The 16532-nt window shown below is 38.0% G+C and overlaps 1 protein-coding gene across 1 annotated transcript; it reads right to left on the bottom strand.

Annotated features, from left to right (window-relative positions):
* Positions 1 to 88: 88 nt before the first annotated feature.
* Positions 89 to 16376, bottom strand: LOC142987468 (chitin synthase chs-2-like). The gene is made up of 24 exons (XM_076136254.1): positions 16221 to 16376; positions 15874 to 15985; positions 14999 to 15243; positions 14386 to 14552; positions 13761 to 14094; positions 11503 to 11696; positions 10908 to 11220; positions 10370 to 10590; positions 10019 to 10107; positions 9790 to 9941; positions 9425 to 9687; positions 8678 to 8888; positions 8238 to 8438; positions 7683 to 7909; positions 6910 to 7077; positions 6242 to 6547; positions 5718 to 5947; positions 5334 to 5436; positions 4886 to 5038; positions 4093 to 4269; positions 2198 to 2365; positions 1472 to 1703; positions 868 to 1025; positions 89 to 494 (listed from the first exon to the last, which is right to left on the bottom strand). Exons 2-24 carry the CDS (start codon positions 15972 to 15974, stop codon positions 357 to 359), a joined length of 4551 nt encoding a protein of 1516 aa, XP_075992369.1. The 5' UTR covers positions 15975 to 15985; positions 16221 to 16376; the 3' UTR covers positions 89 to 356.
* Positions 16377 to 16532: the final 156 nt, after the last annotated feature.

The raw sequence follows: 16532 nt of genomic DNA, 5'->3' as shown, positions 1-16532 counted from the left end.
GATCAATCACAAACATGGAAAAAGCTTTATAAAGGAAATGGAAAGCGGGACACAAAGGGTAACCTTTATCACAAAAAAACACGATCAGTAAATAGATTTGAAATATATTATTATAATTACCATAAAAGTTAATAAATGCAAAATTGACGCCAAAAGACTTGACTAGTCCTACCGTGTTCAGACAATATCCATTAGTACCTATTTAGTTGATACAAACAATATGAAAATATCTTATTATTTTATAGAGTAACTCATTGTTGAGATGCACGAAGGCAGCAGCCATTGTTTGTAAATACTGTTACTAATCAGTATAAAAATCTAAATGAGCAGTAGTAAATGCTAACTTGTATCACGGTTCACGCAGTATGTTCCCTGAAACGCACGGTGCTACGGCGCGGTGGTAGGGGTGATTCGTCATCGCTGTCCAGTGCGGGTTCGTAACCCCGGTTGAGGTACGCGCCTGATGCGGACGCGCGACCGCCCAAGTCCGTTAACTAAAAAAAGCGCAAAAGTTTTATGTCATAAAATTAAGGTCAGGTATCAATAAAATTCAGAAATAAATTAAAGAACCGATGGTGCTTTCGACAACAATGTGTCCAAATTAGGTAAGAATTGCAACATATAGTCTTTTATTATCTAAAGATAGCTAATTAATTTCTATAAATTACTGTAAAGTTTGTAAATTTCATCATCTTTAAAGGTATTCAAAACCCTACACAAGTTCACCATTCTCTTATCACGTGAACTTGGATCAGCACAATAAGTTTTTTTACTCCACTAATCTCTTCCAGCCGTCAGCTGTCTGGACTCCATTTCCATGTCCTATCTTGCACAATTTAGAAGAGAACATATTTTATAATGTATTACCGTGATATGATCAGGTGTGTTGTACAGCGAGTCTCGAGCTTGCATCTGCGAGCGGCGGCGCTCGGCCACCACGGAGTCGCGGCGAGTCTTGAGCGCGCGGAGTGTCGCGCGACGGGTCGCAGGGTCCGCGCCCAGCGACGGTAGACGATTCATCACATCTGTTATATTACATAGAACATTAAAACTTAGATAAAGGCTAGTTTCACCATTCAAGAATAAGCGCGGAATTAACCTGATGGATAAAGCCATTATCTGATGGATAAAGTCACACAAATGGGCATTTTCATGACTTTAAGTTAGCTGATGCACATTCTTAGAAATTGTGAAATGGTCTGAATTTAAAATAGTGTTCAACCAACCGTTTTTAGGTTTATCCGAATTGCTTTACTGGATTGATAGTATTTTGTAGCCCGTTCATATGATTATGATTATAAAAAAAATCCTTAAAGTGTACCTAGTCATATTTAATAGTGGTTGTTAATAAGAAAAAATTGAACCACATAATTAGCATGAGAGGAAGACTTTGAAAGCGTATCCTCGTAATATTTTGTTGCAGTTTTGAAAAAAAAACTAAATAAATTGGATTTCCTTGTAAATAACTTACCAGAATCACCATTCTGCAGTATGGTCAGTCTTCTCTTGAAGTTAGCGTCGAGGTTCACCACACTCTGTTTGTTCTCCTTGGCCTTCTCCAGGTTGTGTATGGTCTTCCTCCTCGACACGTGGTCGTCTTTGTTCCCGCGTCGGTCTAAATCGTCCGTGTTTAGTCGCTGCAGGTCCTTCGCTATCTCTACTGCGTACTTCTCTATAAGCGCGTCTTCTGACATTTCGTCCGGCTGCGTGATTTAATTATTCATTTATTTAAAACTTCGTACACACAAATAATGTACCTACAAGACAGGCTTAATACCTTCTACATTCTTTCTGTTTTCTGTATTAATTTATGAAATAGTAGCATAAACTTTTATTTGATATTAGCATTTGGTTAAACTTCATACTTTCCTACTATTATTCATCAATACTTTCCTATTTACAATTCTACTAAGTCAACGATAAAAGTTACCAAAGTATGTGTAATGATATCATTTAAATAACAGAAGAAGAAAAATTAAGTACTTAAAAATTTGCTTCAATAAATTAGGAGAAAACTTTAACCCTCTTATTCATAAACACACTATAAACCTATTTTAGTTAAAAAGCTACTTTAATATGTTTTCTATTCTTAATTTCGCTAAGGAGTGAAAGAAACAAAACACTTTATAAGCCTTTCATAACTTCATATGTTTTTATGAATAAGAGAGTTAGATTTTACATGACATCGAGTACCAACCTTTTTAGTGAAGTACCATCTGAGCGTGGCGGTGGAGAGCAGATGAGTGAGGGTGCCGAGCCGGTGGAACAACATGCCTAGGAACTGGATGATCATCACTGAGGCGAAGAATATCAGGAACACTGACCCGATCGGCTCCAGCGTCAAGTAGTCGTATGTGATCACTATCTATAGTAGAGTATAAAATAAAATAAAACAAATGTTATGTCTCACTGCTGGGCAAGAGTCTCCTACTATAATACGTGAGGGGTTAGGCCTTGAGTCCACTACGCAGCCAAGTGCGGGTTGAGTTCAACCTTACAAAAATATATTTTTCAATTATGGTCTACAAAATCTGTGGTCTGAATGATTGTTATAAATGATCATCATGCGATTCTGGAATTCTATTCATGGGTCGAACAAAGTGTTATGACGATTACCTAGCTCCCTAATACTGAGACAAAAATTTTTCAAATGTGTCTTTCCTTCACCTCTGTTTTAACCTCCACGTATAACGGCGAAAAGTTATGTATTTATGTATGACTGTATGGACTGTGTTTTTTTAAATGACTATACAGTCATTTAAAAAAACACAGTCACAGTAATAATGATACGTAATCACGCATTGCAGTTACAAATTTTAATGTTTCAAGGATCTTTCGAAATCAATCGCTCACCAAAAGCTTTAAAACAAAACTATGTTTCATGTCCTAGTAAACCTACAATAAAAACTTGATATGTTGTAAATCGTTGCAAAATAATTAAAGCAGTAAAATTTTACTTTAATTGTTAATTATTTTGTTTCATGAATAAATAATGTCCTCCTGACCGACATTCGGCTACGGAGACCAGTTTAATTGAAACCAGCCAACTATACTGGGCATTGTTTATAGTGTCCAAGTGTGTGCATAATACTCAGGTACACTCTCTATTTCCTTACTCTCATATCCCAGTGGGACGGCTAAACCGACCCGACAAGTGAGGGGTCAGGCGCAAGACCGACGCCTTTACGTGCACTACATGGCACGGAGATCTACAACCTCAACTTCCTAACTTCGTGTATTCTCTGAGAAATTCTTAACAGGAAAACTCAGCAAGAGAACTGTTGACCCGACCTAGGATTCGAACCTGAGACCTCCGCTCAACGTCATAAACTACCGAATGCGCCACAGAGGCCTAAAAAAAGTTTTATGAATTTAGAGTGGAAATGCTTTATAACAAAATAATTGTGTATTCAAAATGTTCTCATTAACAATTTCATACAGTATTGTATGTGTACTTTCTACATACATAAGTGCGTAAATGTTAAGTAAAAAAAATATTACGAGCTCATATTACGTAATCATTAAATAAAAATGTACTTATTTCAGTTTTTAATTGGCAACCATATACCCTGTTATGCCTACAATACATGTTGTAAATTCGTGATTACCTCAAAAATTACCTGAAAATATTTGCTTAAAACTAAAGAAATACATTTAAAAACTAAGCATAGTTATTGTTAGTTAATGTTTATTCTGTTGCCGCTATAACAACAGATACTAACCTACAAAAAACGTGTTTTTTCCGTTTTTATAAATATAGATATATAGCAGTGATAGCCGAGTGGTAAAAATAATACCTCCCACGCAAGTGATCGCAGGTTCGAACCCGAGGCAACACACCAATGACTTTTAGAAGTTATGTGTTAGAAATAATTATCACTATTTCTAACAGTGAAGGAACACATCGTGATGCAACCTACCATGCTTCTTTAGAACAGTTCTTCAAAGTATGAACAGTCCCCAACCCGCGATTGGCCAGCGTGGTAGACACAAGCCTAACCCCTTCCTCATTCTGGGAGGAGACCCTAGCCCACCCGTGGGACAGTAATGACTTAAATTTATTTATTTATAGTAACAAGGAATAATAATTACCAGGTTCAAATCGTCGTCGTACAAAATGCTGGCCTTCTGTCCAAACATCCACTTGAAGTGCAGCTGGTCTTGGTTGGACTGCAGCAGGAATATCACCAGCACGAACAGAGCGTTCAACATCACAAACGTGAACACCATCGTGTCGCGAAGATTCTTCAAATCGTTTTTGATACGTTCCTATGAAAATTATATCTTTATTCAGTAATCTACATATTGTAAGGCTGAAGAGTTTGTTTGTTTGTTTGAACGCCCTAATCTCAGCAACTACTAGTGCGAATTGAAAAAAAATTTTACTATTGGATAGGCTATTTATTGAGGAAGGCTTTAGGCTATATAACATCACGTTACGATCAATAGGAGCAGAGTACCAGTATTTTTTTTTACAATAACGGGGAAAATTATGACTCATATTCTCTCTTGTGTGACGTGATATTATTTATTATTATATATAACTCAAAGGTCACTGACTGACATAGTGATCTATCAACACACAGCCCAAATCACAGGACGGATCGGGCTGAAATTTGGCATGCAGGTAGATGTTAAGACGTAGGCTTCAGTAGCGCAGTGGATAAGATGCCATGCCTCTATCATTGTGTCGGGAGGTCGTGAGTTCGATTCCCACTCAGAACGATTATTTTATGCGACCCACAAATAGCTGTTTCGGGTCTGGTTTTAGGTACTTTGTGTCTGTTGTTTGCAGGTTTGTAAAAAGAAACAAGAGCAAGTCTCAGTGCGGGAGTTGTATTTTTTAAAAATGAGAAAAGAAAAAGTTTTTAAAGTTTATACATACTTGTTCCTCCTTGTTTTCGTCGATAGGTCGTAGATATGCATCGATGAAATCCTTCCAGAACTCAGTCTCGGCCGTCGTTAAAAAGTCCACTTCACCTTTACTTAAGTCCGGATCTTCTATCCAGTATGGATTGATTAGATCGTCTCTTTCCTCCTACAATTGATATAAATAAATATTCAATCAATAATGATAATGCTTTCACAGTTTTCAAAACAGAATATTTTGTTGTGTATTCTTTTTTACGGTGCAGAAATATATAATTATTCACATCATAACACCTTCTTTTGTGTAATAAACTGTTAAGAACGTAATTACAAGATTTTACGACGATTACAACATGATAGTGATATATTGTCACCACATCGGAGTAACAACAATTGTAAATGTAGAACGCAGCTAACATTGCTTTAAAGACAATTCTGTCAATCTAATAAACGTTTTTACTTACCCTAGGAATGTCAGTGGAAATTTCACTATCGGGATATTCAGACAGCATGCTTAGCGGGTCTCCACTCGGACGAACTGGCTCTAGCACTTCGGCAGGAGCACCGCTGCAACACAATACACACGAATTACACATAATTGAATCACTTTATATCGATAATAACTAATAGTCCTAGGCCACACGCTTAACGCTAAATAAGAGATGTCTAAAGCTCTGTACTCACACTCGGTTTTACTTAATTGACCCTCGAGTCTTATTTGAAATGATACTTAAATTCAAACGATTAAAATTCAAGGTTTAAGCAAGAACTAACGCGCCCTACCGTAATCTGTATGTGAGTACTCAGCTTGAAAGATAGTTTGCAAAATTTAAAAAAGTATATCTTACAGTGATTCCAATCTCTTCTCGATCTTTTCTATAGCAGTGGCAATCTGTAGCAGATGCAAGTCGTCCTTGTGGTCGTTAGGGTTCAAGCAGCACATACAGCGGAACAGTCCCGCGGCACCTATCTCCAGGGAGCCGCTCTTCTCCTCCGACTTGCCGAACCACTTCATCACACTTTGGGTCTCCATCTTCTTCTTGGCTTCTTCCATTTCTTTGCGTTCCATTTCCATTTCCTAAAACATCAAAAGATGTAAGTCCATAATTCACAATTTAGGTACTTAACAGGTTTTGAAATTATATGGTAAGTGGGATAAGATAAAAAAAAAAACTTTAAATGCAAAAGTTTTTATCACTAAAATCGTCGAAAAGTTTGTCTATCAAAAGCAAATTATTCTTAAAAAACTCTGTTTCTTATTGATTTTTCAATCAATTACCATATGAATAGTGCAAGGATAGACATGACAGATAACTTAATTACTGAGCTAAGGTTACTAACATATAATTACAATAAAATTTAAATAACGTACCTTGGCGGTTTTCTTCTGCGCTACCTCCCTGGTGCCCCACGTGACGTTGTTCAGATTACACAACGAGTATATAATCAACAACATGTACATACTAGGGATAGTGATGTAATAAATCAATAAGGCACCGAGACACCCTATCTCCTGGGGATGTAGCGCAGCCGTCACAAAGAATATACCAAATGTTGCTACTGTGAACATACTGGAAGGTGCCAACCAGCCGTCCTCGGCTATTTGTAGACCAATACCCACTATAACGAACATCATCACCATTACATACACGCATGTTATTATGTGAGCCAGGAATATCTGAAAATTAACAAAAATATATGTGTGAGGAATAATATTTAATTGGTCCTACGAGAAAGACTGTAACAGGAGGTGACGTGGTGAGCCGATGCCTAAGATATCCGATATACTTAGGTTGTATTATTTTTAAGGTGTAAAGTATTTTTCACTGTCTTAATTATTAGGCGTTATTACGCCTAACCACTCGGTTACCGGTATAGCATGACAGCATAAAATTGAGCAGCTGTCATATTTTTTTCCATCTATCTCAAAAAAATCGGTATGTCAACAATCTATAATTCGAGTAAATTAAACAATCCTACCAAAAGAAGTGGGTATGCCAACAGATTATATTCAATTAAAAAAAATATTTATAAAGTTACCTGTGTTTCAGACTTGCACGTCATACAAACGAGGAGGTAGATGAGTACAGGCACGAGGTTCAGTATTAGAGCGTTGAAGTTGCTCATGCGTGTGATAGCGTTCAACGCACCGATCATCATCAAGAATATGGTGCCGGGGCCCAGGATCGTACCAATCATCAACATACCCTGAAATAAGATCAAATCAAAACCTATTAGATTATGTTCAACTTTTTTAACCGAACATAACTTTAAAACTTTCACGTTGCATGTTTAAAATACATATATATTTTTATTTTTTTATTTAGCCTGTTTCTATGTCCCACTGCTGAGCAAAGGCCTCTCCCCTGAGTTTCCAGTCCCCTCAGTCGATTGTTGCGTCTTCCGTATCCCATTATACATATAATGGGATACATATAATATACATATAATGGGATACCGGATTAAAGCGAACACGCATTTTACCTTGAAAGACCAAACGATTCGGCACAGGTTATACTCGCCGTGGTCGCAGGCTAACTAGATCAGCAATGATAAGTCTGATGCTGATGATTAGCTTGCGACTACGGCTTTAATATCTGTACCCTATTATATATTTCTAACCGAATTTAAAAAGAGGCGTCTGTATTCTTCACTTATTTTTTTATTAAATGTAATAATACCAAAGGGTGGAAACACATTATCATACTCGCAATACGTTGAGCTCGTATACTCGTACTTCTCTAACGAGACGTTGCAGCCAATCGATGAATTCACAAATGTTATAAAGTAGCTTATTCTATAAACCTACGAACCTGATACAAAATGTAAAGCGTTGATATATTATCATTCATTTTGACGGTCCTCTTGGAGTCTGCTAGCAGATCGAAGATGTTGGCCATTGTGGAGGGGACCCAACGACGTCGCTGGTTATAGAACTCGTCAAACCTTTCCGGACAGTGCGTGTACGCATCCGACGCAGCCGAATACTCTATTCGGTATCCTCGTTGAAGTAGTAGTGTGCATAACCAACGATCTTCACCTAAGCAAATTATTTTTGGGGTTACTTTTTACGCTTTAATATATTATAAAAAGAATAGCTTTCTAAGAAATGACGAGATCTTATTCTCAAGTCCATAACGCTGACGTTAACAAAATTTGTGGTTTCATAATTGATAGGTTAATAGGTTATCAACAAAACAAACATGTTCTTCCTCCAAGCGAATAAGGAGTGTAACAGTAGGTAGGTACAGTTCATTAGTTGAGTTCTGGAACTCGTGAGAAAGACTCAATTAAGCAACTATACTGACTCGAAATAACCAATAAATAAAATCATGAATGTTTTGATGAATTAAAAGTATAAATCCTACCTTGATCGTATTGTACATAATGCCTAGCCTCGTGCGAAGTCAATGTGTATTTCTTCATAACGTTATCGTCCATGAGAGCCTTTCCTCTGAACAGAGAGAAGCACCCGGGACTACACAGTACGCAGCCGATCATGTGTTCTGTCGCCTTTTGCAGCCAATGACCAATCGCGTACTCGAACGACTGATACCATGCCATGAAGCCTGAAAACCAAACATTATGTTAAAATTGTTGGGACATAGAAAATCATGTAGATCACACATTATTAATATATTACCAGGCCCTTGACGACTTCGGCCTGAGTAACCAACACCGAAATTTTAAGCAAACTTGACATTGCCATACCACGCAAAAGTTTTAAAGTTACGAATAATAATATATGCATTTGTAAAACCATGTCTATAATACGTGAGATACTTCAACTAGGTAATATATTTCTCACCGGAGCCCACAGGATGGATACGTCCGCACGCAGCGCCCAAGTTCTTATCTTTCTTCATAAGATCGATCAACAACGTGACAGCTCTCGGCTTGAAGTCTATGTCACCGTCCAGAGCAAGCAAGTATGTGTTCTCTGCCATAACTTCTTTACGGTCCACGGATATCGGAAGATCCATGAGACGGTGCCCCAATAAATAGTACATGTACATCACCTAGACAAACAATAAGATTTAGACCCAGTTTCACCTCCTCTGGATAAATGTAAAATAACAAATGATTTTTTTTGTGGTTTTCATAATAACTTTATCTAACAGATACGCTATCTGATACTTATTTCTAAGCTGTGTGATTTGTAAATAGTTACTAAAACATGAGGTACCTCTATTAACATCCATTAGATTTGACCGCAACCATATGGCACTGTTAATATGGGTAATGGGTATGAAGAATACTGGCAATAATATTTAACAGTCAAATATCAATACAATTTAAGGACCTAAAGTAACATATTGAAATCTTAAGTAGGTAGGTACAATGCATTTTCATCGGCATCCGTGTTACACAAATCGTTTATTTTCACGTGTTCAACGGAAACCGCTATCTTTCTTACAGATGTTTGATAAACAATGTACTGATTCATTATTACAAGTAACATTCAATGATTGATAATAAATTATAAATAACAAAAAACCGAAATGTAATCAGTGTTTATCTGAGTTGTTTACTTGGATTATATTCATATATTTACTTGTGACCATCGTTTCCTGTGTCTTATCTTGGACTTGTCTTTGAGGTGGCATATCAGTTTGTTCTTTCCAGGAAGTGTCCAGACGAGGCGGCCGCCGTACGGTGTGGGGTACTTCTTCGGTGGCCGGAGCCTCACGTTGGTGAGGTGGACCTCGGAAGCTGCTTCATCGATGGTATCGACTATCAGTTTCACGAACCGATTCACTTGAGAGTCTTCTGCGCTGTGATCCGATACTTCAAATGCGTCGTCCATGAAAATGTTAGCTGTAAAGAATAAATAAGTCTAACTCTACCAGTCCTCCTTCTAAGGAATTTCCATTTCTAACTAATAACTAGATACACGTAAGTATATCTTATCATGCTTACCCTCTAGTTCGTAGTAATCAGGGTCGACAATGCCTAGATACTTCTGCGCAACTCGTCGCGCACTCTGATCTTCGTCCAACCGGATGATAGACTTTAAGAACTGCATGATTTCATCCTTAGTCTCGTGCCACATGGTTGCACAGATGTAAATTCTACAATCGATTAAAATATGTTCTTAAAACCATTTTAGATTATAGAGATATGGTCATAAGAGTATATATGAACCTACCTTGTTACACTATCAGAAGATCTGACGTCATTACCACCTTTACCAGCGCTGGACACGGAAATATCATCATCGTCGATGTCTTTAGAATCCTACAATACAAATAATATTATTAATCACCATAATATTATTAATCACCATTCAAAACACATGGAATTAAATTTCTGGAAATTCTAAAAGTTTTACACTTGCCCTAGAATTGAATGGCAAATAGCTTAGGAACAAGGCTTAGTTTTTATCTCTGACACCTACCAAATAAGTACAGGACAAAACCATGCCATTCCTACTGATTTGCTATTAAAACCTGGTACCTATTTTACCTAATAGGAAAATAGACAATAACGTGATGATCACCTCGTAATGCAAGTCGTGCTCTTCATCCTTAGTCCTGGTCAGTAGCAGTGACTGGTCTATCAGCACACCGCTGTACCAACACTTGGAGAACAACTTGTCTGTAGCAGCCAAGCGCTCGCACCGCGGCTGCCAAGTATGGATGGTGATCCACGCCTGAGATAATAGCCACAACAACCACACCCACGCCATCTCACGGCCGATGAACTCTCGAAGGAAATATACTACAAACATGAATGTATGTGTTATTTTTTGCTTTGATCTACGCGGTGTAATTAATGACCTTTTTAAGTCATGATGTGTGTCGTTAAAATCTATTCTAAAGTTCTTATGGCCAACTTATAAAATTCCGGGAAATCAAAATATAGAAAATATGTCGCATAAAATGAAATTAAGACAGTGGTTAGTAATGCAACAGTGTATGCAAGCTTATATGAACCAAGCCAGAAAGCTTACGACAGTCCCTTCTTTACAGCTTAAGTAAGTGACTGTTAAGTATGGTGACTAAGAAATAACATAATTAAGTACAATAAGTACTCACCGGGTGGAATTTCGAAGAACAGATAATCAGGTATAGTCCCGTGAAAAGCGCAAGCATTTGTGTTTTTCATGCCGCAGAAGACTATGAGCAAGTTGATAGTAACTGGTCCGACAAGACTGAGTGCAAATGTAAAGCTGAAATTCTGTATGAGGATCTTGCAGGCGAACTTGCCAGCAATAAAACACATGTGTCCAGACGCCACTTGTATGAGCACTACCCATAGAGCCGAAGCCCACGACGCCGGCAATGGTACAAATTCTTGAGTTAAATCAAATTCCATAGAACCTCCGGAAACGTCCTGGATTACTTTAACCTGTGGATAAAACGGACGACATTATTAAAAAAAATAGGATCTTGCATGTTCATCTTCAATTTTACATTAAAGTAAACCGAAAAACCACTTTAGCTTTGAACAAACATCTACGGAAAATGAATATCACTGAAATAATGATTGTATTGGTATTCGTGTAGTGCTATTTGAGCTAGTAAAACAATTCACGCGCAGGGAGATCACGATGTTAAACTAGGCTTCTGTTTTAAATTATTACAACTAGACTATACCTCCTAATATGGTGTAAATCTGTTTGCCACTTACCTGACTGACATTGTAATAGCGGCTGCCGAAAGCAGTGCGTACTTCAGAAAAGAACGCAAGCGGGTCATCGTCTTGTGTGTGCATATAAATTAGTATGCAGACCATAAATACAACTATCTTCCATAACGAAAGTATACGTTGAGTGAAGTATTTTGTTTTCTTAATTGCTCGAAGTTCTTGTAAATATCCCATGCCTGCAATAATATTTACTCTAATTAAAGTCATACTCGACTTGGCTAAAAACTTACTGACGAAAGTGATGACCTACATGAAGTCTACTCGTAAGCCTTTAAAGATGGTCGATTTCGAGAATAATGGATCTTTCTTCGTTTTTACCGAAATTGATGTTTATCATGTATGTAGCGGCTCGCTACATACAGCGACATCTACTGGGACCAGCGCGCAACCAACCACCATGCGCAGTGTGACTGACGTCACAAGTCCTAGATCGCGCTATCGAAGTTTGCACTGCAACTGACTATATATACAAGTTCCCGACTACAACAGTCGGGCAGCCTAGGCCCACCAGGCACGATCACCTCGCCTGGTCGGAGGATCCTCCCTTTGTGATGGAGGAACACGATCACCTCGTTCCTCCACAGTGGTGACCCCGACGTGATTGGAAGCAGCCTTCACGAAGATCAGACCAGCAGCAGCAAAACTTCGCACCCTCATCACTCCTCACTCCTACAGCAGCAGTCGAACAACTCCAGCCAGCATCTTCGGCCACACCAGGGCACTCCACGAACATGTTGCTCACGCACATGACTGGCATACCCTGCGGCCTCAGCGGCATCCAACCTGGGCATCATCGTCACGCTACTCTGACGCTCCCAGGGCACCGCAACGCTTTGTCTCGACTCACCGCAGACAACAAGCACCTCGCCCCCACTCACTGGGGACACTTCACCGCACACCGCACACCGCACACCGCACCTCTCCGACTCACTGGAGTTAGCGGCATACAGTTCCGACTCACTGGGACTTGCGGCATACAGTTCCGACTCACTGGGACTAGCGGCATACAGTTCCGACTCACTGGGACTAGCGGAATTCGAGTTCCGACTCACTGGAACTCATCAATGCATGGCACTGGAGAGACTGACTGACATGAAGAGAAGATCGACCTACGGTCTGAGGGGGAGTGATGTAGCGGCTCGCTACATACAGCGACATCTACTGGGACCAGCGCGCAACCAACCACCACGCGCAGTGTGACTGACGTCACAAGTCCTAGATCGCGCTATCGAAGTTTGCACTGCAACTGACTATATATACAAGTTCCCGACTACAACAGTCGGGCAGCCTAGGCCCACCAGGCACGATCACCTCGCCTGGTCGGAGGATCCTCCCTTTGTGTTGGAGGAACATGATCACCTCGTTCCTCCACATGTATATTATTGTGTATTGACAAAATCCATTATTGTTTACAGCCCATTCTATTCTATAAAACAAGCAATAAATGTCGGCTTGTTTCATATAATATTAGTCAGCCCTATTTCACACGACAATATAAGTGGATTATGCAATACATAGGCATGACCTAAGTGTTACATATTAGTAATACTAGATTATATAATTACTAATAACAAAGAAATCCATAGGTATACCTAGGTACTTAACTGATTACAAGATTTTTATTAACCTTTCTATTTGCCGCCTTATGTACTTACCCTCTTATTCATTTAAACACACTATAGACTTATTTTAGTTAAAATGCTACTACAATATGTTGTCTCCTTTTCATTTCGCTAAGGAGTAAAAGAAACAAAACTCTTTATAAGTCTTTCATAACTTCATATGTTTTTATGAATAAGAGGGTTAAAATATATTTTCTACGTACCTAATATATTATTATTATTACAAAAAATCTAATGGAATGCTAAAAAGTAGGTAGGTATATTTATTCCGGATAGAATGCTTATCAACTAGGGAATCCCCTCGAAAGTCGAAAGGATTACTTGAAGATATAGTTTATGATATGCAATTATGAAGTCTCGTATGACATCATTATTTAAATACGTTAATAGGCTGCCCACTTAATTTGTTAAATATATGTCACATTGCTCATACCCATGGGTTTGTAAAGCCTGAAAATGTAGGGCCTTGAGAGAATGAGAGTGTAAACAGTGTCAGAAATAATTCACGATCATCCTAAATGACCAAAATTCACGTAAAACGGAACGCGATAATTTTAATTAGTATAATGGTGAACTGAAATTACCTCAACTCAAGGTAAAAAAAGCGTTATTGCTTACCTGGCGCATGTCTACCGAAGCAACCGACATAATTCTCCCACCAGCCCAGTGAGATCAGGAAACACGCCACAGGAATAGTCCATAAAATATTGTCTCCTGTTAACAGCGGCCAAAGTACGAAGGCAGTGGCTTGAGAAGATATAGCAAATACGTCTATAACGATCTTCACCGGATATCTGGGATCCATTCGATCTCTAGAAATGGCGTTCAAGATACCCGGGACTATGCATACAGCGTTCATCAGCATAGCACCCTTGACAACATCCAGTTCCGGAAGAATTATCAATACCAACAATGCTATTCCGATTGTCTGCAAAGTCTCTATTACAAAAGTCTGAAAATGAAGTACCTCCGTGAGAAAATGCTTAGTTATGTGAACAATTTTGTTTATCTTATCGTCTAACAATAGCAATTGAAATGAGTAGGTACCCAATTGAAAGGATTAGGTGCGTATTTTAAAGACTTTTCTGTGGTATTTATTTTAACCCAATAATTGAGATACATTTAAAAGGTTTAGATCAATTTAATCGTATCTATGGAAAATAATAAAGTCGGGTCCACAAAAATACGATGAACGAGTTAATCCGATGTTAAAATTAAATGGACTATCTTATTACCTACTTACCAATATGAATTGAACTAATGTTGGTCTTCTAGCAGTTTTGAAGAAGCAGATTCTGACAGATCTTAGGAAAATTCCAACTTCAGGTATGCTGAAGACTATGAGAGCTGCCCACAGCCATGTTATGCGTTCTTCCAGTGAGTGGACCGTTACGAATTGCTGGTCCAGCTCTGTTAAACACGCCTTAATGTAAGTATAAATCACAAAAAAATGTGTACTTGATCCTTACTAAAAAAAATTACTTAGAATGAAACAGCTGACTGTTTTATTTAAGCTATTTAATTGCGCAATTTAGTTTAGCGATCAAGTTAGACATACCATATACAACGGATTTTTGTCCCAAATCAGGATTAGAACCAGAGATTACTGCGCTATTGCCTTTTTTACTTTACTCTACGAAATCTACATACCAGTTGTTTCGCATCGAAAGGAACTTAAAGCATTTTTATGGCGTGTAAGTGAGTTTAATACTTTATCGCCTTACCGTTACGTTATAATATTATATACCATAATATAATATTATATGTCATACCTAAGGTTAATTTTGGTTTTGAATAAGTAGTTACCTACTTACCTAATGATTTAATAATAGAGCTTGGTTGACAAACATGCTTACCTAACACTTGATTACAGTGAAGTATCTCCTTGCCCTTTTTTAGTTGTGACGTGATAAATAACAGTGTGCCTTTAGCCACGACAGCACATCCGAGCACGATACTGAATATAAGTATGTATGATAGCAGTTTGAGGATCTCCACGCTCGTGTCGATCCAGGAGGTGGATGCCATCGACCCACTCTCCTTCTTCACGGGAATCTCTCTGAATAGATTCCATCCTTTTGCTTCTTGGGCTGTTCTTTGACTATGGGACAAAACAATACGTTATAGCTCTTTGACTATTAAAAATTTTGCCACCGGTTTCAGACCGCATTTTTAACATGTGCTTAGTAGATATATAAATAGCCTACAATAACATAGAAAAATACTCATTCAAACACTACAAAATGTGTGGTGAACTTGAACTTGCATCCTATTTCGTAATATTTAAGGTATAAGTCATAGTTTGTACGACAACAAAAGGTTTATAAAAAATAAAGTATTTATTATATCCAGCTAATGCATAACGTTAATTTATTAAGTGTTGCAACTCGAAATCACTTCAACAAATCTAAGGCAATTTACACATCAGAGTGGATTGAGTTTGTACCTACTTGCGTACCAACATGTAATTGTGTCGGTAATCACTCTACATATGACGTCAATATATTTCAACGTGTCTTGAGGCATACAGACTAATAAGTAGCATTGGATAAAAGTTTGTTAAAGCCTTTATTGGAAACAATTACCTCTCAATTTACATATATTATTATGTGTATGGAAATAATATGAAGTATCTTCAATAGAAATGGCAAGATAATATGGTGCTGAAGTGAAACTGTGTTGTGGTATCGTACTAGGTACGAGTGTGTTGTATAAGAAAGAAAATATTTACTCTAATTCGTCGTGGTCATCGAACAACGGCGTGTATTCGGAATCAGAGTCACTGACGTCTCCCAAGCCTTTAAATCCCGGTGTTTTAGGTTTCGTCGCCATGCCCTATACTTCTGTAAGAATGTAAAATCATAGTGAACTCGCAATTGTTCTCATAGATGCATCGACAGATAGATAATAAATGACGCGATTGATACACATGCAGTACCTAATCTATCCATCTTCAGAACTTAATTGCATCCGGATATGAACAATTTTGAAGTACAGAATATACTATAATATCTTAGAACAAAAAGGAAGTTCTATGAATTATAATTAAGCGTAATAAAAATTGAAATATTAACGTACCTTTATCAAAGAAAATTCCTGAAAACGCACATAATTATATCACTATCGCACCTCTATATCACTGAACGACGCGATTTCGACTAATAAACAATAACAGCTAATTGTATTATCGCAAAGTTGCCAAAGTAAATGGGGTAACAATGAACACTGAGTCGGTACTGGCCCGTTTGGATATAATCCTCATATCAAATGACCGTCATTACGATACCGATACTGATTACACACTTATCGATAATCGTAGATCAATCGCGTTGTGATTTTAGCTTGTTCTAATTGTTATCTAGTTTACAATCAGATCGTATGAGCATTCTT

The sequence above is a fragment of the Anticarsia gemmatalis genome, chromosome 3, assembly GCF_050436995.1.
Source record: "Anticarsia gemmatalis isolate Benzon Research Colony breed Stoneville strain chromosome 3, ilAntGemm2 primary, whole genome shotgun sequence".
NCBI lineage: Eukaryota > Metazoa > Arthropoda > Insecta > Lepidoptera > Erebidae > Anticarsia > Anticarsia gemmatalis.
Note: the sequence above shows the minus strand (reverse complement) of the source record. Positions and strands in the feature narration are given on the sequence as shown.